General features: G+C 42.9%; 1 protein-coding gene across 1 annotated transcript; it reads left to right on the top strand.

Annotated features, from left to right (window-relative positions):
* The first annotated feature begins 1,070 nt into the window (after positions 1-1,070).
* On the top strand, positions 1,071-26,147 carry ppp3r1b (protein phosphatase 3 (formerly 2B), regulatory s1ubunit B, alpha isoform, b). The gene is made up of 6 exons (XM_056280024.1): positions 1,071-1,319; positions 10,708-10,747; positions 22,074-22,250; positions 23,838-23,897; positions 24,188-24,372; positions 25,557-26,147. The coding sequence occupies exons 1-6, from the start codon at positions 1,317-1,319 to the stop codon at positions 25,602-25,604; spliced, it is 513 nt and encodes a 170-aa protein (XP_056135999.1). The 5' UTR covers positions 1,071-1,316; the 3' UTR covers positions 25,605-26,147.
* Positions 26,148-27,411: the final 1,264 nt, after the last annotated feature.

The following is a 27,411-nucleotide window of genomic DNA, read 5'->3' as shown; positions in this document are numbered from 1 at the left end:
CTAATGCCCCAATTGATGCTCTATAGCGGACATATTTGAAACAATAGCTAACCCATAGCTATAGCATTTCAAGTCTTTATGGCATCGAAATCTTGAAAATGAAGGCAAGCAGCAGCCAGTTTAAAGAAGAATCTAAGTTGTTTTGGCAAACAAGCAGGTAACAAGTTCATCCAAAACCTTTTCCAACAGATAGCACAACATTAATAGCTAAAACCCAGGTTCAACCATGTTGTTTTGTTTTGGCGATGGGAGTTAAAGTGCTAACACAATAGCACTCAGTTTAGTTCAAATGAATCTCTTTGGAGCCGTCAAACGCTATGGCAGAAGACAAGCTAATGCTATTGTGAGCGATTTCAATTTATGTTTTGATTTGATTTCATTTGTGTTTTGAAACGATTTCATTTATGGTTTGTTTACAATATTGCAATGAAAAAGCATAAATGGAATAAATGAATACACTGTGATAAAGTGTAAACAAAACATAAATGAATAAAGTGTGATACTGTCTATCATGATAAACAAAACAAACGAAATTACATAAATCGATACACCGTGTATCACAACGAATCAAACATTAATGAATACACAATGATCACTGTAGTGCAATGAACAAAACAATATGAATAACACGAATGACTACACCGATACAGTGTATCACAATGAATTAACAACTGAAATAACAAATGTGATCGCGTATCACATAAAAAACATACAAAACAAATGTACACACTGACACAGACACCGTGTTGTTTGCGATTGTCTGTACATGTGGTGTCAGATATTCTTCCATTGTAGCTCTATGAGCTCTAACACCCATAGCTCGGCGATGCAGTGAGCCGAACATGTTCAGAAGAGAAACGGAGAGAGAAAGAGAGAGAGAGAGAGTACCCGGATGTAAGTACAGCCTGCACCTCCCCCTTCTCCCTTTTCTACGTTTCTCTCTCGCTCTCTAACATACACGCGCACAAACACGCGCGCGTACGCCACCTCCTCTCTCTCTCTCTCTCTCTCTCTCTCTCTCTCTCTCTCTCTCTCTCTCTCTCTCTCTCTCTCTCTCACTGCCTCTCTCTCGCCCTCCCTCTCTTTCTCTGCGGATGTACGGTAGCTGCTGCAGTGAAGCAGATCATCCGTCGACACAGTGACAGAGAGACTCAAAGTCAAACCGCACTTGTAACCTACAAGTCAAATTAGGAGGATTTTTTTCTTCTCTCCCTCCCCCGCCCCCCCTTCTCCCCCGACAAAACTGATTGCGTGACTCGGTACAGGCAACTTTTCTTTCCACGTTACACGAAGACCCCCCCTCCCCGGACGACAGCATGGTAAGACAAATTCTGCTCTTCGATATCATTTATATTATAATGTTATCGTTATCCTAAAGTGAAATCAAATGTGCACTCCGTCTCATTCGCCTCTCATTGCACGCACACGCCACGCTATCATGTCAAAATACTCCAAGTCTTTATATCTGCTAATATCAACTCTGACAAAATGTGGTTTGTTTTTTTCCTCCTTCCTTCTTTTATACTCTGCTATACATAGCCACGCGTCCTCGTAACACCCCCACCCCAAGTTAAACTGCTTGCCAACTGGTAGAAGAGGAATAATGGCGCTAGCTAGCGGAGGAAAAAGTAAAACACCGTATTTGTTTTTACCCCCCCCCCTCCAACACGTTAGCTAGCGGGCTATATTGTAGCTCCGTTAAACGCAGTCGGGTCTGTCGGTGTGGTTAAAATCGGACGAGCTGTCGACTCGCTTCAACCGGATGTCACCGTCCAGAGTCCCAACTCAAGAGTGTCATAAACATGACCCGTGTATCACGAGGCGGCAGATGAAGTAACGCCGAGCGACGTCACCTCGTTTTTAAGTCGAGCTAAATAAACGCAACGCAGGCTACACGGCCGTGCAGCGTCGGCTATCACACGATTCCTTCCTACTATATTTGGCTATTCAGGCCTAACTACCCGTGTTTGGGCGAATAATGACCGTAGCTGAGTTTACGTGGGAGTAAACGGGACATAAACGCCCTGCTGGTGTGGTCCAGGACTGGCGTTTGTTTTGTAAAGCGGGTCGTTTGTGCTTTTCAGGTGTCAAGTGAGTCTGACAGGCACCGTTGGCTCGCGCTGAAGAGACGTGTGCTTGTTAGGTAACAGCTAATGTAAATTCAAAGGCGCAGTTTCACCCCTAAAATCCCGTGTGATTTTTAAACCAATTAACGAGGAAAAGTAACTCCCAGAGGAGTCGGGATGGCTCCTGGATGAGCGCATATGAATGAAATAAGCTTTTCAAAAGCTTAGAGAGAGAATTTTTTTTCTTATAGTGGTAGTGATATATTGAAGGCCCCATGAAATGAAAAATACATTTTCGTTCTCGTTACCTCTTATATCTGCACTTAACAGTATATTCTAGAAATACACAAAAGAAAATGATTTATGAGAAGACTATTTTCTCTTCCTGACAAATGCATTTTTTATTACGTCATCCTGCACTTGTGGACGAACACTTACAAAAATGCCTAGTGCAGTGTTTCCCAACCCAGTCCTCAGGAACCCCTATCCTGCAGATTTTCTTTGCAACCCTGAATAGGTACCTGTTTGTAGTTAATCAACCAATCGGCAATGAATTATGTCAGATGTTGCACACCTTGCATAATTAAGTGCTGTGAGATGATTGGTTGAGTAAGTACAAGCAGGGCTACCTATGCAGGGTTACAATGAAAATCTGCAGGATAGGTGTTCCTTGAGGACTGGTTTGGGAAACGCTGGTCTAGTGAATGCGCGAGATTGAGAGAAATTGAGTGATCTTCTGCCACCAAACTGAGATGAGCCTTCTACGGTGCAGAGGTGTCCTCGTTCTTCTAAAATTACCCAGCCTGTTATTGGCTGTCAGTCAAATCAAACTCCCTCCTCCCACAAAATCCCACCTGACCCCTCCGTTTCAGTGGGATATGTGTCGAATAGTAGAAGTCTGCTGTGCTGTAAGGCTGTGTTTAGACCGCCTGCTACAAGTGACCTACTTCCAATTCTTTGCTCACATGTGGCTCAGACATCTTATGACCATGTAACCAGGAAAAAAGCACATGGAACTTGACATTTTCACATCTGATTTTGGCCACATTCATATGTGGAAATAAAATTAGATAGGAATTTGATATCTGCCAATGTGACTGTCATGTTACCACACAAATCAGATTTTTCAGGTCATTGCACAACATCAAGAATGCCACGCTCACACTCGAGATGCCTTTGAATGATGTGGTGTACATGTGTGGTTGTTTACTTCTGCATCGGTGACCAAACCCTTGTGTAGGTCTACACATGCAGGTCATTCTCTGAACCCAACGGCCAATATTTCAGGGCTTCTGTTTCCAGTGGAGACTTCCTCTTCTGTGCGCCCATCATTGGTTACAGTCATATTAGCAATTTGAGATGCGAGGATGGAGTTGAAGTTGAGAGACGTCTACGACTGGATGTAAATTCAAAGGCGCAGTTTCGCCCCTAAAATCTCGTGTGATTTTTAAACCCATTAATGAGGAAAAATAACTCCCAGAGGACTCGGGATGGTTCCTGGATGAGAGCATATGAATGAAATAAACTTTTCAAGACTGCATGCATTATACCAAGAAAATGGCTTTCTTTTTCTTGTACTGGTAGTGATATATTGATGGTCCCATGAAATGAAAAATACATTTTCATTCTTGTTACCTTATACCTGCACTTAATCTACATATATCTAACAGTATATTCTAGAAATACATAAAAGAAAAGGATTTATGAGAAGAATATTTTCTCTTCCTGACAAATGCATTTTTTATTACATCATCCTGCACTTGTGGATGAACACTTGCAAAAATGTCTAGTGAATGAGCGAGATTGAGAGAAATTGAGTGATCTTCTGCCACCAAACTGAAATGAGCCTACTACGGTGCAGAGGTGTCCTCGTTCTTCTAAAATTACCCAGCCTGTTATTGGCTGTCAGTCAAGTCAAACTCCCTCCTCCCAAGAAATCCCCCCTGACCGTTCCGTTTCAGTGGGATATGTGTCGAATAGTAGAAGTCTGCTGTGCTGTAAGGCTGTGTTTAGACCGCCTGCTGCAAGCGACCCACTTCCAATTCTTTGCTCACATGTGGCTCAGACGTCTTATGACCATGTAACCAGGAAAAAAGCACATGGAACTTGACATTTTCAGATCTGACTATGGCCACATTCATATGTGGATTTAAGATCAGATTGGAATTTGATATCTGCCAGTGTGACTGTCATCTTACCACACAAATCAGATTTTTCAGGTCATTGCACAACGTCAAGAATGCCACGCTCACACTCGAGATGCATTTTGAATGACGTGGTGTACATGTGTGGTTGTTTACTTCTGCATCGGTGACCAAACCCTTGTGTAGGTCTACACATGCAGGTCATTCTCTGAACCCAACGGCCAATATTTCGGGGCTTCTGTTTCCAGTGGAGACTTCCTCTTCCGTGTGCCCATCATTGTTTACAGTCATATTAGCAATTTGAGATGCGAGAATGGAGTTGAAGTTGAGAGACGTCTATGACCGGGTTGTTTCACAAATAGTTGACACGAGTTGAACATTGAAAATTTTTCCAAAACACAATACTATATATATATATATATACACACACACACACACACACACACACACACACACACACACACACACACACACACACACACATAATCCATCCATTATCCAAACCGCTTATCCTGCTCTCAGGGTCGCGGGGATGCTGGAGCCTATCCCAGCAGTCATTGGGCAGCAGACGGGGAGACAGCCTGGACAGGCCGCCAGGCCATCACAGGGCCGGCACACACACACACCCACCCACACACCCACCCACACACACACACACACACACACACACACACATTCACACCTAGGGACAATTTAGTACAGTTGAGTCACCTGACCTACATGTCTTTGGACTGCGGGAGGAAACCGGAGCACCCAGAGGAAACCCACACAGACACGAGGAGAACATGCAAACTCCTCACAGAGGACAACCCGGGACGACCCCCATGATTGGACTACCCCGGGGCTCGAACCCAGGACTTTCGCTAACCACTACTCCACCATGCTGCCGGACCAATTGTCTGCACCACCAATCAAAAATTAGCCTTGATGTTACACTTTATAAACTACATATATATAGTACATACTATATATATATATATATATATAAATATCTGTTAATAGAGATTACATGCAGGGTGTTTCAGGTGCAAATCTAAGAGTTATGGCGTAAACCCAGGAGTCAGATATGGGTATATGGGTCACTTTTAAAGGTGGATGTAAACAGGGGTTCAAAAATATCAGATATGTATGGGCAAAAAATTGGAACTGGGCATCAAGACCTGTGGTGTAAGGGTAGCCTATACGCCGTTTCTAGGGACCCTCAATCTAGCTAGCAAGCACAACTTAAAATACACTAAGGATTACCTACTCTCAAATAAAACTATTGTTGTTAGTGTAGGTGTCTCTCGTTTGCTGTGAGATTTAGGTTTAAAACAATCACCCCCCCCCCTAAACTACAGTAAATGAGTAATAACCACCTGAGTTACATGTGGAAAGCAAAAAATTATGTTTGGTATCTTTCTCATGAAGAAAACCGTAAAGGGGCTGTTAATCTGTTGTGTTTGCATTTCTATAAACCAGTGTAGACATTCACACACCTGTGCAGTTGGCGGTGGAGCCTCACCCCTTTTACTGATGTCTTCCCCAAGCTAGCAACTACCCTGTTGTATTTCTGATTGTTTTTAAAAAGTTTTTTTTTTTGCACAGTGTGACCTCACAACAAGTAAATACCATAACTCTAAACCCTCAATCCACTTTAACCTAATGCTGTATGTGGTGTGGTGTCATGAGGGGCTGAGCCTCAAATAGAGTTATGTTGGGCATAGCATACTGCACCGGGTGTATGGAAACTGCTGGAAGCTGTTGTGCAGATTAGTGTTTTGTTTTTCTTTTAATGAATTAAGGTTAATGAATGAAGATTGGCTGATATTATGTCGAAGGGGAGCTTGTGAGACGAAAGTGGCTTTACCTGTGAGGGAGATGATATGTCACATGACCACAAGAATCCCTGGTAATAATCCCCTGGAATCTATTATTGTGCTAGCTCGAGAGAGCATGGTACTGCGCGAGAGGATGAGTTCCACCCCGCGAGAGGGATCGAGTTCCACACCACAGATACAACTTTTTCCGAAGTGACTTGCATATTCAATGATTAATTATTAGTGCAAATAAATACTCATATCTCACACCCACATATTATATATAAAGGACAAGCCTCTGTTTTTTTTTTGTTGGGATTTTTCCCCTTTTCTCCCCAATTTTCTCCGGCCAATTATTCCACTCTTCCGAGCCATCTCGGTCATTGCTCCACCCGCTCTGCCGATCCGGGGAGGGCTGCAGACCACCATATGCCTCCTCCGATACATGTGGAGTCGCCAGCCACTTCTTTTCACCTGACAGTGAGGAGTTTCACCAGGGGGATGTAGCGCGTAGGAGGATCACACTGTTCCCCCAGTCCCCCCCGCCAGAACAGGCGCCCCGACTGACCAGAGGAGGCGCTAGTGCAGCGACCGAGACACTTACCCATATTCGGTTTTCCACCCACAGACACGGCCAGTTGTGTCTGTAGGGACGCCCGACCAAGCCAGAGGTAACACAGGGATTCGAACCGGTGATCCCTGTGTCGGTAGGCAACAGAATAGACCGCTACACTACCCGGATTCCAGGACAAACCTTTTCAGAAATGTGGTAGGCATGTGTCCTGTTTATTTCTGATGAAGCACAGACTGATAAAGATTAAGCACCATGCTGTGGGATTTTAACTAACAAAATATGCTCTGAGTAAACCAAGATGTAGTGTGAATTACTGCAAGTAGGCCTACCATCAGAGTAAAGTAATTAAAATTAAAGAATGCCTGCCAGATGGAAGCGTCAAAAACAAATTGTGCGCCGAGTGGCGGTGGTCCTTTGTGATTTTATGTGCCTTCCTTAGGCACTGAGAACAGTATATTTCTTGTAAGGGTGGGAGACCACAACCAATGATTTGCTCAGCAGTTCTCACCACTCTCTGCAGAGCCCTGCGGTCATGGGTGGGGCAGCTGCGGTACCAGACAGTGATGCAGCTGCTTCTAACCTTTTAAGTCCCTGTTGGAAATCAAGGCGCTGATGGACGGTTCTTACAACTTTTTTGGCATGTAAAGACCAAGTGAAGACTATCTGTGAGGACTGTACCTGGACCTTACACTCTGAAAAAAGTACTTCTGACCATGATGTCAGAAGTAAATAAAATAAAATAAAATATGCTGCTTGTGTGGGCATAGACATACCCACCTGGCATCAAGTGTTGAATCCACAGTAACGATTTAATACCCTTTCTACTATGATACTGTATGTGGTTTTGTTACACAACAGACTGGTGGCAGTTGTACAGCAAAGATCTTGTTTTTGGGGGGAACATTTTAAATGAGAGAGCTGTTTAACTCAGAGCGAATTGCATCTGGATATTTTCACAACTTAGAACTGGTTCCAAATCAGAACCAGCTATCAAACCGCAGCCCTGTCTGATTACAAGTTTACACAAAACTTTACCAGATTAACTTAAACCATCAAGCAAAGTGGTATTTTTTAAAAATATTTTCTCATTTTCCATCATACCTATACAAAACCATACATATCCACACAATGCATCACAAAAAAGACAAATACACAAAAATGAAGAAAGAAAAGTGGTATTCTTTAATGATACTTTTCTTTGAATCTTGACAGTCATTTGACACACTTCATGGTCATTCAAGATTGACGCCTATAAGCTATGGCTCATAAAAGCTGTAGCCTCTTCTTTGCCTCCTGAATTAATTTCTTTGTGTCCTACAGAGATGAACCAAGGAAAGCCAGTAGATTGACCTAATTTTCAGCTCCACCAAAATCCAGTTTACTCTCTCATTCTCATGCATAATAGAGAGCATGACTTCTGTGTGTAAAATAGAAGCCAAGATGGGGATGTGGAGAATGGCTCCATTCTTTTTTTTTTTTTCTTACACTACAGTAGTACAAATACATTCTCAGAGACGGACAGTGTACACTAATTTGTTCCTAATAGGGTTGTGCTGAGATGTCAAGGCACCATTCCCCTCACAGTTAGGACTTGTAGTGCTGGAGTTTGATCCTTTGCCAGTTGATGTTATGTGTTTGTTTTGAAGCTCAGTGGGCAGAGATTGGAACTACAAGTGCTTTTCCTTACTTAGCAAGGCAGAATGGTTCTGAGCACCAAAAGAAACCATTCCAATGGCATTTCCATTAGCACATGCTTTGGCGAGGGATAGTTCCAAACCGTGCTCATTTCTGGAATTTTAGCACCATTTAAAAACTGCTGAACAAGGTCAGATTGTGCTGGAAGGAGTGCCTTGTGACATCAGTGTTGAATGATTGGTCTCACATTTATGTCACATCCAGTGACACCACATCTGATACAGTAATGATATCCTACGGCACAATTTTTACATCCAGCACTGATGCTACAGCACATACTGAAGTCCCAACGAGCAGGCATTAGTTTTTTTCGATCACAAAACAAAACAAAAATATCTAAACCTTTGTCATGGTCAGTGGAGGAGATGCTGGTGCCACTGTCTCATTTGCATTATGTGGACGGAAACTGTTGTATGGCATCATTTGTTGTTGTCATTGCAGTTTTTCTGTGGGACTTCCCAGTCCTGATTTCCGCTCCAGCACTAATGGAAACAAATGAAAACTATGCACACGACTCCTTGATGGCACTGCACCCAGTGAGGCCTCATTACGGCCTCAGTACGGTACACGAAAAAAGTAACACTGCCAAGGTTAGAAGTGTGATTCTCACAGACGCCCCCCATTCTGCTACAGTGCACTTGGGATTGAAGTGTCCATTAGATTTTAAGTTTTTCCTAATGCCAAATATTTACCATGGGCAACACGGTGGCCCGGTGGTTAACACTGTTGCCTCACAGCAAGAAGGTCCTGGGTTCGAACCCCACACCGTCCCAGATCCTTTCTGTGTGGAGTTTGCATGTTCTCCCAGTGTCTGCGTGGGTTTCCTCCGGGTGCTCCAATTTCCTCCTACCATCAAAAGACATGCATGTTAGGTTAATACTGATGTCTGTGCCCCTGACCAAGGCGTAGCAAGGAGAGCTGGAGTTGGTCCCCGGGTGCTGCAAGGCGGCTACCCACTGCTTCCAGTGTGTGTGTGTGGGGAGGATGGGCTAAATGCAGGGGATGAATTTCCTCACAAAGATTAATAAAAGTACATCTTATCTCATCTTAAAAGAAAATTCCCACATTTTTTAACCAAAGCCCAATTTTGCTATTATTAGGAGTCAACCCTAGTGATGGTTAGCAGAATATTTCAAACTGACTCTGTATTGAGCAAGCTCACATCAGTCAACTGGCTGTGTGCCAAACTGCAATGAAATCCTTCACTAAGTAACCTTCTCTGAAGGAGCTCTTTTTTGTTACTAACAAGGTCAGAATGTTTTGAGAAGTGTTTGAAAAGACCTTCTGTTATAAAAAGACAATCGTAGTACAGTCGGTGACGGCGAGCACAGTTTTAGACCTTTTTTCTTGAATTTTCTTTTGTGTACTTCTTTACAACTTTCACTGTTGTTTCCTGCAAGAAATCACACCTCGCTGGATTGTAGAGCAAGATGTCTGCTCTGGGTTAGAAGTGGATTGATATTTATGTAATTCCATGATTGGTATCGGGGCTGAGGCTTTGTAAGCCATCAACACACAATGAGCAGAAAACCCGCTGTAAGCTAGCTGAGTCATTGTTTGCCTATGGAGAGAGCAGTCACTTAACCTAGCAGTGATGCTACCTTGGGTGTTGGGGACCGATTGGATTTTCCACCTTGCTCTGGTGTTCAGAGTTCAAACTAATTAAATTTGCCATTGACCTTTTAAAGCATGTCTAATCACAAAACGGCTTTATGTGACATATAACGTGTCTGGCTCAGATATGGAGTAGAAGCTAATGACATCGAGAACACTACATAAGATTAATTTGAAATCATACCACAACCTAGAATGAAAAAGCATTGCATGGTGACATCTCATCCATACAAAACAAAGCTACCAGATTTAGTTTCCTGTTCTGTTGTAAACAGCAAAGCTAACTACAGCTAGCAATTTAGGCTACTATGCCGTTTTAGCTAATGTTTAATGTTTAGCCAATGTCAGCACTAGCTGCTCTGCGCACAACCAAGTGGTGAGCGCAACTCAGACAGCACTTCATGTTGATGGCTTTAGAGCCTGTTAATGCCAAAACGAACTCTTTTAGGGGACGTCATTTGGCAAACACCATTGCTCCAGAGAATTACACTGCAGCTTGGTGCGCTGTAGTCAGCTGACACAAGGTTGCCTACTATTAAGTCATTTTAAAAGATTTTGTAACCCATCACTTGGTTTGACTCGAAGATGGGAATGAGGATTAGGTTAAAAAAACACCAGATTCCCTAAAGGTCATTTCTACCTTGCCCCATACCAACTTCCTTTTACTCGTGTCACCAGTGGCCCACTGAACCAGACTAAAAAAAAGAAGAAAAAAAAAAGTTAACTCTGTTCTGGTATGTTTACCTGAAGAAAATGACAAATTGTTCTTCCTTTGATGTAAATAAAAGCAACTCTTATTTCTCCTTTCTTTTCAGGGAAATGAAGCCAGTTACCCCTTGGAGATGTGCTCACACTGTAAGTATGACAGGTTGTTGCCAAGGAAAAGCATTGTTTGAAAACATAACATGACCTGAAACACTACCAGTCATTAGGTTACATAAATGGACTGTAATTAGTAATCAACAAATTAATTAATTAATTAACCAAGGAGAAATGCTTTGATTATAGAGTTTGGATTTTAGAAGTTCATAAGCTTTGGGTCATTGGGCTGGGGACATGTCCCCTACAACTTTTTGTCATGGCCCATTTTGTCCCCACCACTTTTTGAGAACCTTTAGTCAGTTGAACTTAATGAATAAAATTACATTGGTACATATCAAGAGAGCCAACATGCTTACTGATCGCCACACTCTAACAATTTTTAAAAAATTAATGTAATGTTAAGGGGCAGGAAACTCTCTGAATGGCTGATCATCAGTTTCTCTCTCGAAAACAAAAAATACAATTGTCATTCATGACTAATACTTGTTTCATGGATGTGGTTAAATAAAGGTGGTGTAGTCATAATGAATTACGCTGTTATTGACTTTTCATTCACATTTATTTTATGTAATGGTAATGGTGGACTTGTACTCATGACCCTGGTTACTCATATTTAATGAGATGACCCTAACAACACACACCATTTACTTTTATCTGCCACTGGAAACCACACTGCTTTTAGAAAGTAATCAATTAACTTACTATGAAAATAACTATGTACACAAAAGAACACTGTACTACGTGGATCATTTCTAGTGGACCATATGAAGGTAAGACTGGTTTATTTATAAGCTTTGCTGTTGTTAACTAAGTTCAATGGGGATTTGCCCACAACTGCTTGGGCTATTTTAATGCTAGCCATCTATCCTAGCTAAACTTGGGTATTACAGGCAGCAGTTGGCAGCAGGAAGTAGCTGGTGCTAGATAGCTAACCCAGATAGCAAAATTGCTGCCTGGACCTGCCCCACACCCGACACTTTCATCTGGCCCACATACCCCGTGGAATGATGGCACTTGAGTGGTCTGCTCCTGTTTGCCAGATCTGGGCCAGAACCAAGACATAGCAATGCCGCGTGTGCCACATATTTGCCAAAGGTAGCCCATATTTGTTTTGTGATTTTTGGGCCATATTCACCATTTACCACACGGGCCACTTCAGGGTCACATCCAGATTACATGTTGCTGAGAGCACTGCATCTTTGCCAAAAAGGGCCCACATTTGATTTGGCATATTTGGGCCATATTTGCTATTACACGTGGGCCACTTCAGGCTCACATCCATTTTGTCAGGGCCAGAAGAAGGCCATCAGTGCCGCATCATTGCCTGAAGTGGCTCACATCCGGATGCTATCTGGGAACGTTATCTAAACTGATTGGTTATTAGATAAATATTGGGTTATTTTGTGTACAGTCACAGGCTGATGCTTATAACTAGGCCAGTCAGTCTTCATATTGGTTTATAGCAGGGATAGGATAAGTAACTACCCGGGTAATTTTGGTAGCCCAAACCTTTACTTTGTCCTTTGCTTGCATTCACCTCTGGGATATCCTTCGTATTCTAGGGACTGTATCGAACTTGGCTGTCAGTGTCTAATGTCGGCATGTTTGGGGGCTGAAAACGGATGTAACTTCTACCAGTGACACCCTTGTCGATATCGGCATGTCAACATTACTTATTTCTAATGTGCTGCAATATGGCTTGGAGTAGCGATATCTATAGGTATAACACGGTCTCGGTATTTGGGAAAACATGCATAGGTGGTGTGCTTGACAGACACAACTTAGACATGTCGGTTATGTGGCTTTCATATACTTTTTATTGTTTTACATGACAATGACTTTCAAAATACTAGAATAAAAGATGCAAATGGTTCTACCTTACCATGACATATCATGTCATCCATGTAAGCAGCTTGACATTATAGCATCATAACACATAAAAAGTGCAAGCAGCTTTTAAAAGCAATCCTTAAAGGGATGCCGTTTACAGCTATTGGCAGTATATGGCCCACCGAAAAAAGGTGTGAACACATCAAACCGGTCAATGTCCCCAGCATTTCTCAAAACAAACTGACACCCATGATTGGGTCTAGTTATGAATGTAATCGTCGGGATGTGTAAGTGTGTAAGAGAGAAGGCAGGCGTGTACCAAGGGGTTGGGTTTACATTGAGACAGGGACACCTAACCAAGGAACTTAGCAGGGGGGAAGTGATATAATGGTAATCTGTGATGGATATGTCCATCACCACATGCCTTACTACATTCTCCAGAGCTCTGCTCTCATCTCCACCCGCACCCCACCCCCATGCATTAATGGTGTGACCCAGTCTCCCAATAGATGGAGGCTAAAAATGTCTCATTGCATCATAAAGGTCATTTCCAAGACGAGTGGGACAGCCTGCTTTATTTTTGGAAAGATTAATATCCCATATTTAATTAGTCCACCTACCCCCCAGTCCTATTACAAAAGATACTGGCTACTGTATTAAAGTAGTACCAAGTAACTTTTTTGATGTAACATATCATTAAATTCATTTGGTGGAATAGTATGATGACTATAGGAGAATGAAACAATCGCTGTTTATATCAGTTCTTTAGAAGCCTTGTTTGCGCTTCACATTTTGTTTACCACAGGGCAAAAAACCCTCCCAGGAAATAAAACAATTTTACGTTACCTCATCTGTGAACATAGCTCCTCTTCTTCTTTATCTATTGTCTTTTGAGCTGAGCAGTTTTAATTTTGGCAGGACATTTCAATTTAGTTTTGGTCTTAGTCTTCTCCTGCAGTCTGTAATTAGTTTTAGTCTTGTTTTAGTCATTCATTTTACCTCAGTTTTATTCATGTTTTAGTCAGTGGAACTCAGTTTCAATATTAGTGTAGTTTGTCACAGATGTTTTAGTCACAATTTAGTTGGAAGACACAACTTTCTGCATTGAGAGACAGACAGACAGAGCCAGTGCCAACAACTGTCAGTAGTATTGTCAGTGCTGGCTGATGTTAACTGTAACTAGCTTATGAAAACTGGCCAAACTGAGTGAAGAAGATAGCACCGCTCTGAGGTGAGTGCCACTGTCTCCTCAGTGAGAGCAATCACTATGACGCGTAACATTAATGTTTGCCTAATGTTATCGAATCAATCAAAATACATCATCGATATTTACCTCGGCAGACACTGTGGGATGATGTGTCTTCAGGCATCTTTTCAGATTGGTTGTGTTTCTTCCGCCCATCTTGAATCCACAAGGCACTCTTCTTTCGGTTTGAATATAGGAGAAATGTGTCCACAGATCATCTCCCCTCTTTTTTCATCATTTGAGAGGCCAGCTAATGGTTTCGTTCGGCTTTTTAAGATAGCTAGAATTATAAGTAGGCTCTGACAAGGTTAGCGTGTTCACATTAGTTATAATGGAAGCTGGCGTTTGCCCCAACATGCACCAAGGCCAACAGAACAGGAAAAAAAGCATCCAATTCGAGAGATGTATGGAGGCAGTGAGAATTTGTACTTGCACTTGCAGATTTATGCATGTAAATGACTGGTTAAAAAAAGCAAGACAACCGGTGCTTTGAGATGACTACTGTGATCTAGGTTGTCCGCCTGAACAGAGCCAGCTATTTCATCTCATCTTACTCGACAGGGCATAATGAACAGAGATTTCACCCTAATTTTTACTGTCAATATTTTTTTCATTTATGTTGTCGTTACAATTTAGTCATGAAACAAAAGGTCGTCAACGAATACTTCTGGTCAAAATTTTTGTTGACAAAATTAACACCGGGCTAAGGCTTATAAATTAATGCATTTGTTGCTATGCTAAGGAAAAGGGGAAAAAAATAAGCATCTCAGTTGTCTTTGCGATAGTTGACATAAAAGACATTGGCAAAATTCAAAGTGTTACCTGATCTCAACTTATAAGTTATGCCCTCTTGGGGCCTGATAATGTAAACAATGACCTCAAAGCGAAGACCAACCCTGGAAAGCTGTAGACTGCAATGTTGAGTCTCAATGCAACTGGCAGTTCCAGCGATCCTTTCACATTGCAGGGAATCATTTGATTCTCTATTAATATCTAACATATCACTTAATGCTGCTTTAAATGTCTCGTCCTACTTTTGGGGACCTCCCAAGCAAGTGGTGATCTGAACTCAGGTTCCAGAATGACAGAATGATATCCCAGTCGCCGGTGTCGGGTGCATTCAGGGGCCCCCACCTCAGCTCCTAAGCAAGGTGTCAAAAACAGGGGGAACCTTGGATCAGGATTTAAGACCCCCCCCCGCCCCCAACACACACACACACACACACACACACACCAGCTTCAGGAAACTACTTCTGTTTTACCAAAATACCCCCACAAAAAAAAAAAAAAACAGCTTTGCACTGGACGATGCCGCCTCAGCAAAGTTAAAGTGACATCTTTGGTTTTCTAATCTCCTTGAGAGAAACCAAACCCTGGAGTGTTACTTTGGCAAAAGTTCAAGCAGCCGTTTATGCTTTCACAGGAGTGTCTTGGGGATCCTGCCCCCCCCCCCCCACTTTGGCCAGCTTCTTGCTGACTGCACTCAGACAGATCCACCCTCCAACCCCCTGCTGGTGCCGTCCTCACCACAAACACACCTGTGTTTCTCTGTGGAGCCATGTCCGGATCATACACCTGGAGGACCAGATGGTGGTGGGGGTGGCAGTGGGGGCAAGACCCCAAAGAAATTACTGGGGGGTGAGCCAGTGGACTGTGTCAAGCTGGCTGTGCTGTCTTTCCCCAGCAGGCCAATGGACTTCCCCCACACTGAGATATTTATGGGAGTCCCCCCCTCCACTACCACCAGTCTATCCACCCTACACCCTCACTACCCTACTCTTCTCTCAGGTCAGCTGCTTCCCATGTCAAGAAGGCCCACAGCTTTAAATCGACTATTAGCTGCCAGGCTGGAGTCACTGGACTGGCCATTACATAGGATTGTCTCATGTTGACTCAATCATTAGGATTTTAACTAACATAAAAAAAATCTGACAATAGGTAGACAATTTAATCCAAAGTGTCTCAAAGTACCAAAGGTGAATATGTTTTCTAGAATGTGTGGCCCCAGAGGCAATGAAACTTCTTTCCGTTTGCATAGGCGCCAGCTCTGTGGGTGCTGAGGAACTTCCATCCCACCACCCCAGCTGCCAAAAATTATCAAAAATAAAAACTAACAATGTGCTTAGCCAATTCAAAAAGACATTGTTTAGTAACCAAATATCTGTTAAGAAGTGTAATGAAGCATGATTTTAACTTCGTGACCCTACTAAATATGTGATTTTAACCAAAGCTGTAGGCTACTTAGACCTTCCAGTTTTGTGTAAAAATCTGCTAAACATCAGACTGCTGGCTTTAAATAGTAACTTGTGTGCATTTATCAATAATGCCTCCAATGATGCCTCCCTGCCAGACGAGGTAAATCATTTCTATGCCCGCTTCGACAAGGAGAATACTGGCCCAGCCACAAGAATCCCTGGCCACCCAGAAAACCAGGTGCTCACTCTATCGATTGCAGAGATCAGAGAATCACTGCGCCGAGTGAACACACGGAAGGCCACCGGACTGGGCGGCATACCGGGTCGGGTCCTGCGGGAATGCTCCGACCAGCTGGCTGAGGTCTTCACAACTATATTTAACCTCTCGCTGTCCCAATCCATAGTCCCGGCATGCTTTAAGACCACCTCTATCATTCCTGTCCCCAAGAAATCAACACCCACATGTCTGAATGACTACCGACCCATAGCACTCACCCCCATTGCCATGAAGTGCTTTGAGAGACTGGTTCTGGCTCAGATCAAAAACACTACCCCCCCACACACACACACACATTTGACCCACATCAGTTCGCCTACCATCCCAAAAGGTCTATAGAGGATGCCATTGCCACTGCCCTACACTTTGCTCTGACCTACCTTGAACCTAACAACACATACGTCAGGATGCTGTTCATAGATTATAGCTCTGCCTTCAACACTATCATCCCTGACAAACTAACCACCAAACTCTTCTCCCTCGGCCTCAGCCCCTCCTCTGTAACTGGACCCTAGACTTCCTGACCAACAGACCTCAATCTGTTAGGTTAGGTGACCACACCTGTTCCACCCTGACCCTCAGCACAGGTGCCCCTCAAGGCTGTGTTCTGAGCCCCCTCATTTTCTCCTTCTTTACCCACGACTGCCTGCCAACTTACCCTTCAAATGTTATAGTTAAGTTTGTGGATGACACGACAGTCATTGGCCGTATCACCAACAATGATGAGATGGCCTACAGGGATGAGATTCAGCACCTCACATCATAGTGCACTACCAACAATCTTGTTCTCAATGTGCAGAAGATGAAAGGAGCTGATTATGGACTTCAGGAGGTCTAGAAGCTGCAGTCACTTCCCCCATACACATCAATGGGGTGGAAGTGGAGTGTGTCACCAGCTTTAAATTCCTTGGAATCGACATCAGCGAGGAACTTTCCTGGACATCAAACACCCAGGCCCTTGTGAAAAAGGCCCAACAACACCTGCATTTCCTGAGGAGCGCCTGTTTATCCCCCAAAATTCTCACCAACTTCTACCACTGCACCATAGAGAGCATCCTGACTAGCTGCATCTCAGTGTGGTACGACAGCTGCACAGTAGACCAGAAAGCTCTGCAGCAGGTCGTCAAGGTGGCCCAGCATATCATTGGTACCCAGCTCCCAGCCATAAAAGACATTTATCACAAACGCTGCCTTCGAAGAGGTCTCAGCATCAGCAGAGATCCCACCCACCTCAACCATGGACTGTTCTCCCCCCTGTGCTCTGGGAGGTGCTACAGGCGCCTCAGAGCCCACACTACCAGGCTCAGAAACAGCTTCTTTCCCCAAGCTGTTGCCCACCTGAACCTGGCCACCCACTGAATGTCTGTGGATATTTTTAAATATTTTGTACTCGTGCTCTTTTTTAACTTATTTTTAGCTTTTGGTCTTCATCTGTGTACATCTTATAATTGTGCACCCACAATCATTTTCACCAGTTGGCGTCAGTGATCTTTAGTGTAAGTATTTAGTGCCTTTTTTTACCCACCGAGCCACACAGGGAGTGGTAACTCCAACCCTGGCAGTGCCAGTGCCATGATCTGATGACTTATACTAGACATGGACGCACTAATCCCTGCAGTATTTGTACCTTTCTCTGCATTGAGTTACACAGGCAATGGAGCCATAGAAAGGCTGCTTCTTCCTACAGGTGCTACTTCTACTTAAAATAGTATCTGTACTCGTAGGACTAAAAGGCACTTTGTGTAAAAACAAATCCATTAAACGGTTATATGATTGATATCAGCTAGCCAGTTTGAGAGCAGGCTCTCTATGTCTTGCGGTGACAAACACCAAATTTTCAGTATTTCCCAGAGGCCACTGTCTTCCAAGGCGGCTCAGTGCCACAACCCGACCAACATTAGAGGTGCTACATTTCTGTTGCCATAAATAAAATAAAGTCAGAAGTGCAGTGAGAAGGCACCCACTCTGTTAGTAAGTAGTCAGCGCCATCACATGATCTGGTATCCTGAACAGCATGGGGCTGGGGAACTTCATGAGCTTTGGTTTCCCTCATTGTCAGTAGAACGTATGCAGGTTTTCCTTACCTAGCCAAGACACCGTCATTGATCATTTTGGACAGAAACATCTAGAACAGTGATGTCCAATCATATGCTATGGCAGGCCATGTGTATATGAGTCTACTTTCCAACCCAATACTACACCAGCTGATTTCACTGATTAACATACCTTTAACCAGACAGGGCCATAGAATTAAAAAACTAGAGGGTGCTGTTCCTATCTACAAAGTACAGCCAATGCAGTCTGACAAGTATTGTGCCTAGTGGCAAATTCAGGAAACTCAATTTGTTGGCGTGAGCAATGGGCTTAATTAAAAAAAGAAAAAAGGCACTGTCAGACATTTTTTCCCCAGTAATATATTATTTCTCGTTAACATTTTTATTGGGGTCTGAATGTAAATATCTCAAACACAGAGAACAATTATGACACTGGTGATGCAATAATTATGTTGTTTTTCTATCTCAACACTCAAAGTTGGCACAACCCTTTAAAATGCAGCTTGTTTTCATTTCTCTTTTCTAAACATTCAACCATAAATACAAAAATGCTCACAAAATTAGTTGTAGCCTTGCTATACACATAAGGATGGATGTGCATCAAAGGAAGCCAGCTTTGGATCATTCACCTCATTATAGAATAAACTGGCAGCCATTAGATGGTGGTATACATGAGAGAACAGTCAATCGTCCCCTCACATATTGTAGAAGAGGATCATCAGATTAAAATGCCAGATATTTCAGAATTGCACACTAGCTTTTTTTCCAGCTCTACGGAGAGGACTAATCAGTGAAATCAGTTACTGAACTATTGGGTTAGGGAAAAAAACCTGCATGCATATGGCTCTACATTTTAAACTGGCTTAGAATGAGATGGAACATATGTTTTCCTGCTTGGTTGGGTTAGTCACTCAGCCTAGGCCCTGGGCAGATACCTGTCACATCACACTGATTGATCATGATGTACAGTGGTTAATGACGCAATTTTAATTTGTCATGAACTGTCTTGTATGATCATATTTGTCAGTTGATAGGTACTAGGAATGACTATTGACTAGATGCAACAGTCCTAATGCAGGACAAGCAGCAAGATTTTGTGGGAAAATGTGAGACAGATATATATTCCTGCCAAATCTTTCTTACTTCTGTATTCAAAACGGTCTTGTTTAAGCCACATATGTGGCTTGGCTTAGCTGTTGGTACAGCCACGAACAGTGCAAGTTGTGCCTGAGCTCCATGAGGACATTTTTGTCTGTTAGGCTATTGGGCAGCCCAGTGGCCCAGTGGTTAGCGCTGTCGCCTCACAGCAACAAGGTCCTGGGTTCGAACCCCAGGGTTGTCCAAACTTGTGGGGGAGGGGAGGGTCATCCTCTGTGTTGAGTTTGCATGTTCTCCCCGTGTCTGCAGTGGGTTTTCTCCGGGCGCTCTGGTTTCCCCCACCATCAAAAGAAACATGCATGTTAGGGTTTATACTCCTGTCTGTGCCCCTGAGCAAGGTAATGGGAAAAGAACTGGAGTTGGTCCCCAGGCGCAGCATGAAGGCGGTAGCCCCCTGCTCCTAGCTACACAGATCACAGCTAGGATGGGTTAATTTGAACTAACTGAATTTCCCCAGGGGGATTAATGGCCTGGCGGCCTGTCCAGGGTGTCTCCCTGCCTGCTGCCCAATGACTGCTGGGATAGGCTCCAGCATCCCCATGACCCTGAGAGCAGGATAAGCGGTTTGGCTAATGGCTGGATTAATAAAGGAAACTTAAATTAAACTGGAAGTGAATTTGAAGGTACCACCATGAAAAGAAAAACTACTACATTGAGCCACTCACACCAATGCTTAACTTTCCCTTCTAAAATTGCACTCCTGAGAATAAAGTGGATAGGTTTTCAAAAGGGTGGAAATGGGATCCTGCAGGGGCCTTTGGTGATTTTCTATTGAATGAGCGATAGAGAAAATGGGGAAGAAAGAGGTCTAAGAGTAGGGCCTAATGGAGGTAGTGAGTAGGTGGTTGGTAGGGAGATTCTCCACTGAGTGGCTAAAAATGTTCCTCTTTTCCTTCCATGTCAACTTATAATGGACTTGGCTCAAGGGTAGTGTCCTGAGGCTTGACAGTCATTCCTTACCTGCGGTTACATTGACAATATTTCTTCAACCCGACTGAAATAATTCTGATTACAGGTTCTAAATTAATTGTTTACATGGACGCTAAGTAAAGTGATCTGATAAGGTGTGTGTTTACATGTCCCAAGGCTTTTAATCAGAGTGTAACTTTTTTTTGACATGCGCGAAGTGGTCCCCCCTGCTGTGAAGCGTCTAATCTGCCAGAAACATAACAGAAGAAGATGAAGAAGAAGTGGTTCCGCCTGTCAATACAGTTTACAGGTTTTCGTTTGGTCGATGGTTCGGTGGATTCCGGCTTCATTCATTTTCTCAAACACTTGTTTGAACAACTCGTTTCGAGCCTAACGACCGTTGAGGCGTTCAACAATCCTTAAATCTTTTAAGGTCTCCAACAAAAAAAAGTTTTAGCAGACACACACCAGTTTTGTTTTGATACTGCTGTTTCTGGCCCTCTTGGAAAAGCTTTCAGTTTTAGGTGACAAACCTAATGTTACCCCCACGTGGGGCAAACATGCGCAGAAAGAATATATTTAATCCAATCAGAGAGAAACGATTCCAGAGTCCTTGTTGTCAAAATGGCCATCAGTAGTGTTTTCAGTCTGCAGTTATCACAGAAGAGAAATAACGAACAAATAATGTACACAAAATTATGTATGAAATTTATTAAAATGTCCAACTGCAGTCCTAATGGGTTACCATGTATTCCTGTGTATCCCCTTTAAGTCTTAAAACAAAATTAAATGCTGCACATGCATCAACAGGACGTCTCTGGTAGTTACTAGTTCACTAATCTAGGATGGACAGAAGCTCCGCCTAATCCTTACATTTTAAACCAATGACATTTGTGCTATTTAAATAGAGGGTCACAGTTAATCCTGACTTCAAACCTAAACGTGAACCCGACCTCGTCCATAACGTTGTGTGTGAGACAGTATTGACTTCTGCTCATTAGCTACTCCACTGTGAGGTGTTTTGAGCCATCGTGAGTCTACAGCAGAGGCGGAGCTTATGTTTTGGTCAGTGAACTATTAACTACCCCTGCCCCCTCACCCTGTTGATTAACACCTATCAGCTGAGTGATTAGTGTGTAAGGAGGCGTCACGTGACCTTGTCTTGCGGCTTAGCTGGGTACCCGGAGGTCTGCAAGTTCAAGGTACCAACAGCTCTCCGCAGCCATGGCTAACACTCGCAAGAAAGCCGGTAAGATTTTGTCCAGGATGGGAGGCAGTTGTTTTCTACTAGCGGTGAGGAGGAGGGATAGGCAGTGTTGTGTTGGCCCAGACTCCTACTCTGTGGTGAAAGTGTCTGTGAAACCAGGCAGTGGTAGGACTGCGTTTACCCTGAAACAATGATCTTTCTTGTTCCATTAGATTTCACAAGCTTTTTTTCTTCGTCCTAGTTTCTGTACATTCCTTTCTTTCCACTTTATGTGCCTGTATGTGTTAGGTGCCTAATTTTTTGTGAATGTCTTTCTATAGCTCTAATGTATATTTATGCCTCTCTCTCCCAATTGGTATTAATCTTCATCTTCAGGAATGTCTCTCAAAATTTCCATGTAACATTTCTTTTAGTCTCTCGTTCCGTCTTCACCCATCTCTGTACATTAATCTTGCTTTCTTTCCTTCTTTCTCTGCCCCTCAGTTGACGCTGATGAGATTAAGAGGCTAGGAAAGAGATTTAAGAAACTCGACCTTGATAACTCGGGCTCCCTGAGTGTGGAGGAGTTTATGTCTTTGCCGGAGCTCCAGCAGAACCCCCTGGTGCAGCGAGTCATAGACATATTTGACACCGATGGAAACGGGGAGGTCGACTTCAAAGGTAAGGGGGGGGGGGCAAGGTAAAAACAACAGTTTGTTACCATTACTGCTAAAGACAGTTCCTCATTTTCGATGAATTACTTTGGCATTTAGACATATCACAAAATTTAAAGTCTATGTGTAATATTTTGTCTTTCATGAAGCATAATATGACCTCAATAGCAGTTGTTGTATGTACTGATAAAAACAAAGTAAGCAACAGCCTCAGCACACCACTGTGTGTGAGACCCCCACCAAAAAAAAAGCAGCAGTCTTAGTCCTCAGCAAACTATGCAGTGATCACAGCCAACTTAAGATGGCAGATTTCCGTAAACATCCTGTGTATCAACTACCTTTCTTGGGGTGGCCCCCAACATGCCACTTTTGTAATCCTTAATATCTTCTTAAAGTAACGGTGATTTTCAAAATCACCACCCTCACAATGTGTGCCAGACTTGAAATTAGCGATTGAGACCCTAACTTCTTATAGTAAAAATGTATTGACTTTGTCTTGATACGTAGAAGCTGGAAATTTCCTAGTTCACTTACATTCGTTTACATTATTGGACGTTTTTTGGAGCCAGCCACCCAGTGGCTATGGTGAAACTACAACTTTAGGGCACTTCTGCATTGGCTTCAACTTTTAGCCCAGTGGTTGCTGCTTCGCTGAAACCCTGTGATCAGCATGCTGTCACTGGAGTGTCGCAGTCGTTGTTCCAGCCCTACACCATTCTTTTACAATTTGTTTGCTTTGTTTTTGTTGACACATAGCTGAATGAGATTTAAATACAATAACACATAGCACTTTTAAGAAAAGTTAAACTAATAAATATAAAGCAATATAAATATGCAGATAAGTGTGTCTTTCTCTGTATGACTCTGGATTTCTATATCTGCAAAAAGTTAGTACAAGTGGTATTCAGTGCCAAAGTTTATGTATACCACGTGGTAAGAGAAGTCTGCAGTAAACACATTTCATAACTATGTGTATTGGCGCTTGTTTGACAAATTCACAATAATCTAAGGTTACACTTTATTTTAGGGGGTCAGAGGGGGTCGGAAATTACCTAGTAATGTCCTAGTAATAAGGTGGTAATTGTCACGTAATTTCTTAGAAATAAGGTTGAAATTACCTTGTAATTTGGGTTAGGGTTAGCTGTAAAATTACCTGTAAAAACCACCACCTTATTACTAGGAAATTACTAGGTAATTTCTGACCCCCTAAAATAAAGTGTTACCAAATCTAAAGAATATATTTATGTACAAATGAGGTACTATTATCAATGTACATTTGCTATGAAATAGTGGTTCTTTGTTTTACAGTTTACATTAACAAGAATCGATTATAAGCTGGGTAGCTTTCTCAGCTAGATACCTGTCTCATTATGTGCATAAAGCACTTCTAATTCAAATTCAGCCATTTTCACTTCAGTCACCTCACGGTGTCACAGGTAGCATGAGCTGCAGTTAATTATGGCCCTTGGTTTCAATAAGGAATGCTAGCAATGCTAACAAACCTATGTTTGCACAAGAAACACACATGCACAAAACTTGTAATATGTTAATTGTTTTTCAAAATTGCCTTAATGAATTTGGAATCCTTTTGTAGAATTCATCGAAGGAGTCTCCCAGTTCAGCGTCAAAGGTGATAAGGAACAGAAGTTGCGATGTGAGTATCAGACAAATGCAAACTAGCATTTGATGCCAGGTCACTGCCGTTAGACAAAACCACATTATCTGTAAAAACATTTAACAGCGTTCATGAGTCTCAAGGCTCACTCCACTCATGTGTCTATAATATAAGAAAGATGTGGCACCTTCATCTTTTGATATATAACACTGGGAGGTGTGTTGCTGCTTGTGGTGCCTTGCTCAAAGTTAGACGCTCGTCTTGGCAGTTGAAGCAATGCCCTTTGTAAATCCAGCAAACTTTTTGTCTGTGTTGTTGTTTGCCCACAGTCGCCTTCAGGATCTATGACATGGACAAAGATGGCTACATATCCAACGGCGAGCTCTTTCAGGTCCTCAAAATGATGGTGGGCAACAACCTGAAGGACACCCAGCTGCAGCAGATTGTCGACAAGACCATTATCAATGCGGACAAAGACGGCGATGGGAGGATATCATTTGAAGAGTTTTGTGCGGTAAGTTTGGAGAAAGAAAAAAAATCCTTGTCCAATATATTCATCACCTCCACATCAACCAAATTAGCTTCAACTGTAGTGGACTTATAAGACATATAATATAGGGTGTCTGCGTGTGTCCAAAGCAAGATACCCTTAACCTCTGGTCTGCACCAGCCATGGCTTTCTATTGTTCAGTCTGGCAACAGAAAAGCTCTCATTTTAATCAGTGCTCCATTTGGACGGGAGTAGTTTCACAAACAATGTCTGATATATAATAGATAACACAGCTGTCTTTTCATGTATCCATTCATGGTAATGGAATCGCTGTAGTTTCTTCCCAGTATAACAGAGGAGTATTGCAGTAGGAGTGACCAGTCTCGGGACGTGTTGATCACGCCTGATATGATGACTCGTGTGTAAAGATGACCGAAAACATGTTGAAGATGAAGGTTCAAGTCTGGCACTGGACAACAGAAGAAATGTTAATTTTAATTTCTGTTTGGAGCAAACTCAAATTCCAACACAAATTTTGAAAATTGTTTTCACAACCACAAAACTCCCGTCTGAATTGGGCTATGGTATCCAGCTGTAGCTGTGTTTTAGGAGAATTTGGATTTCAGTCTTATACCATCCTTTATCAAACGTTGTTTTTAATTGTGAGGCGTCTGGGTAGCATGGCGGTCTATTCTGTTGCCTACCAGCATGGGGATCACCGGTTTGAATCCCTGTGTTACCTCCGGCTTGGTCGGGCGTCCCTACAGACACAATTGGCTGCGTCTGCGGGTGGGAAGCCGGATGTGGGTATGTGTCCTGGTCGCTGCACTAGCGCCTCATCTGGTCGGTCGAGGCACCTGTTTGGGGGGGGAGGGGAACTGGGGGGGAACAGTGTGATCCACCCACGCGCTACGTCCCCCTGGTGAAACTCCTCAGTGAGGTAAGAAGAAGCGGCTGGTGACTCCACATGTATCGGAGGAAGCATGTGGTAGTCTGCAGCCCTCCCCGGATCGGCAGAGGGGGTGGAGCAGAGATCGGGATGGCTCGGAAGAGTGGGGTTGGGGTGATTGACCAAAATTCGACTGGGGAGAAAAATGGGAGGGGGGTTCTTTAATTGTATCAAGAGTTTTATGACATTCTGACTAGATTCCATAAATGCTGAATGTGAATAAATGGTGGTTGGTTGAACGTCTTTCTTTCTCCTGCAGGTTGTGGGCGGACTTGACATCCACAAAAAGATGGTGGTGGACGTGTGAGTGATGGGCCAACTAGAAGCCACGCCACACCTTCCCGCTCTCTTCTACAGCCACTGAGGATCCGCTCAAAATTGTCGTCCGGCATTAAAAAAAAAAAAAAAATCGTTATCAGCTTTTTCTTCTTACTTAAGTATTTTCTCCGTGGGAGCTGCCAAGCCACCGCCGCCCCACCACCATCCCCAAATAACCCCAACAGCCCTTGACCCCCGTCCTGAGGCTCCTGAGGCCAACTTTACTAAGTGTTATCGAACAGGAACTCTCAATAAGCCAGTGTAGCACTTTAAAAGCTGGCAGGCAGCTTTTCCGTCAGGAGTGAGCGTTTCCGATTTCAGCGGAGAAGGGGAGGAAGGGTAGTGGCTGACTGTGTATGTAATGTATGTGGGTTTTGTTTGTGCGAGAGCAGTTTGCATTTGTGTTTAACCTTTTTTTTTTATGAAGATTGGAATTTTTTTTTTTTAATATTTATTTTTGTCCTGTCTGTTTTTCTGTTTTGTTTTTTAAAGAAAATATATCTTGGAGGTGTGAGTACTGGCAGTGATGTAACTCATACTGGATTTGAGCGCCAACACACACAGAGCATTAAGTGCCAATCAGAATTTACCAACCGACCTGTATCTGCTGGTGAAATTATAAGAACTGCTATGTTTGTCTGTTTGTTTTTCAGGAGCGGGGTCCTAACTGCACTGTTTGATCACATTTGATTTCCAGGGATACCGTGTTATTTTTCTTTAGCTTACACGTAGTGGTTGATGGTAAAACTGTTTAATTTTACATCATGTGTGACTATATTTTATAAAAAAAAAATTATAAAAAAACCAGCCAAAACAGTTAATAAATAAATAATAGAGGGGGCACTCTAGATGTTTTTGCGGTTACTAGGCTGCTACCTTGTTGTTGTTGTTTTTTTTTTGATGAGGCCTATTAGAGAGAAATCGTACACATATACAAACATTTTGGTTTACTTGACCTTACGAGCAGTGGCGCAGTTTGCTTTAGAGAGTAGTTGTGACTGAAGACAGCCTTCCATGACCTAATGAGAGCACATTTATCCAGTTTGGTTGAACACCGTCGCATGTACACACCTCCGTTGGTACGTACTGCTCTGCATTCTGACAAGATAAACTGATATTTTGCCCCCAAAGGAAACAGTCAAAATCTAGAAATACAAAGACTTCCATTTCATTATTTACAAGTTTGCTCGATAATGCATTTGAAGTTGGGGATGCCATTGCAAGGCGAGTTGGCCATCATATGCTGGTTTCACCGTGACCGGTACATTGAAGGACGCTAGAGAAACGGGGAAGGTGCAAGTGAAATCCTCTCAAGCATGGTTTGAACTCTGAACAGCTCTCTTAGAAGACATATTTGGTATAAATTTGATGTTTTTTTTTATCCCCCAACCCCGGCCATTTATTCTCTCATTCTTTCCATGTGAAGAAAGCAGATATCTAAATGTGTCGATCACGAAGCAACTGGCTCGTTCTACGTTGAGATTTGGGATTACAGATTACATAACCTATGTAAAACGACAACTTCTGAGTAGACGTGTTGCTTTTAGTCAACAGAGTACTCTTCTGGACCTGTGGAACATGTCATGGTTTCTGTGAGTGAGAGATATACTCAAGTCAACCTTTGTCATGTTGATCTTGGGCTGACCCGACCCCTAATCCGGACTGTACAGTATCCCTGATATGAATCTGATTGGGGGGGGGGAAATGATATGACCAGGGACATCAAGTCCAACATGAGAACTCGCACTTTGCAGAAATCAGGAGGATCAGCTGTGGAAGTCCACGATGTGGACCCT

Source organism: Lampris incognitus, chromosome 5 (assembly GCF_029633865.1).
Source record: "Lampris incognitus isolate fLamInc1 chromosome 5, fLamInc1.hap2, whole genome shotgun sequence".
NCBI classification, from domain to species: Eukaryota; Metazoa; Chordata; class Actinopteri; order Lampriformes; family Lampridae; genus Lampris; species Lampris incognitus.
The sequence above is the reverse complement of the archived record's forward strand: the minus strand, read 5'-3'. Positions and strand labels throughout refer to the sequence as shown.

Excerpts from the sequence above, each read along its gene's own strand:
- ppp3r1b (XM_056280024.1), top strand. Across the intron at positions 23,898-24,187 it reads TAAGGAACAGAAGTTGCGAT|TCGCCTTCAGGATCTATGAC; the intron begins GTGAGTATCAGA and ends GTTTGCCCACAG. Across the intron at positions 24,373-25,556 it reads CATTTGAAGAGTTTTGTGCG|GTTGTGGGCGGACTTGACAT; the intron begins GTAAGTTTGGAG and ends TTTCTCCTGCAG.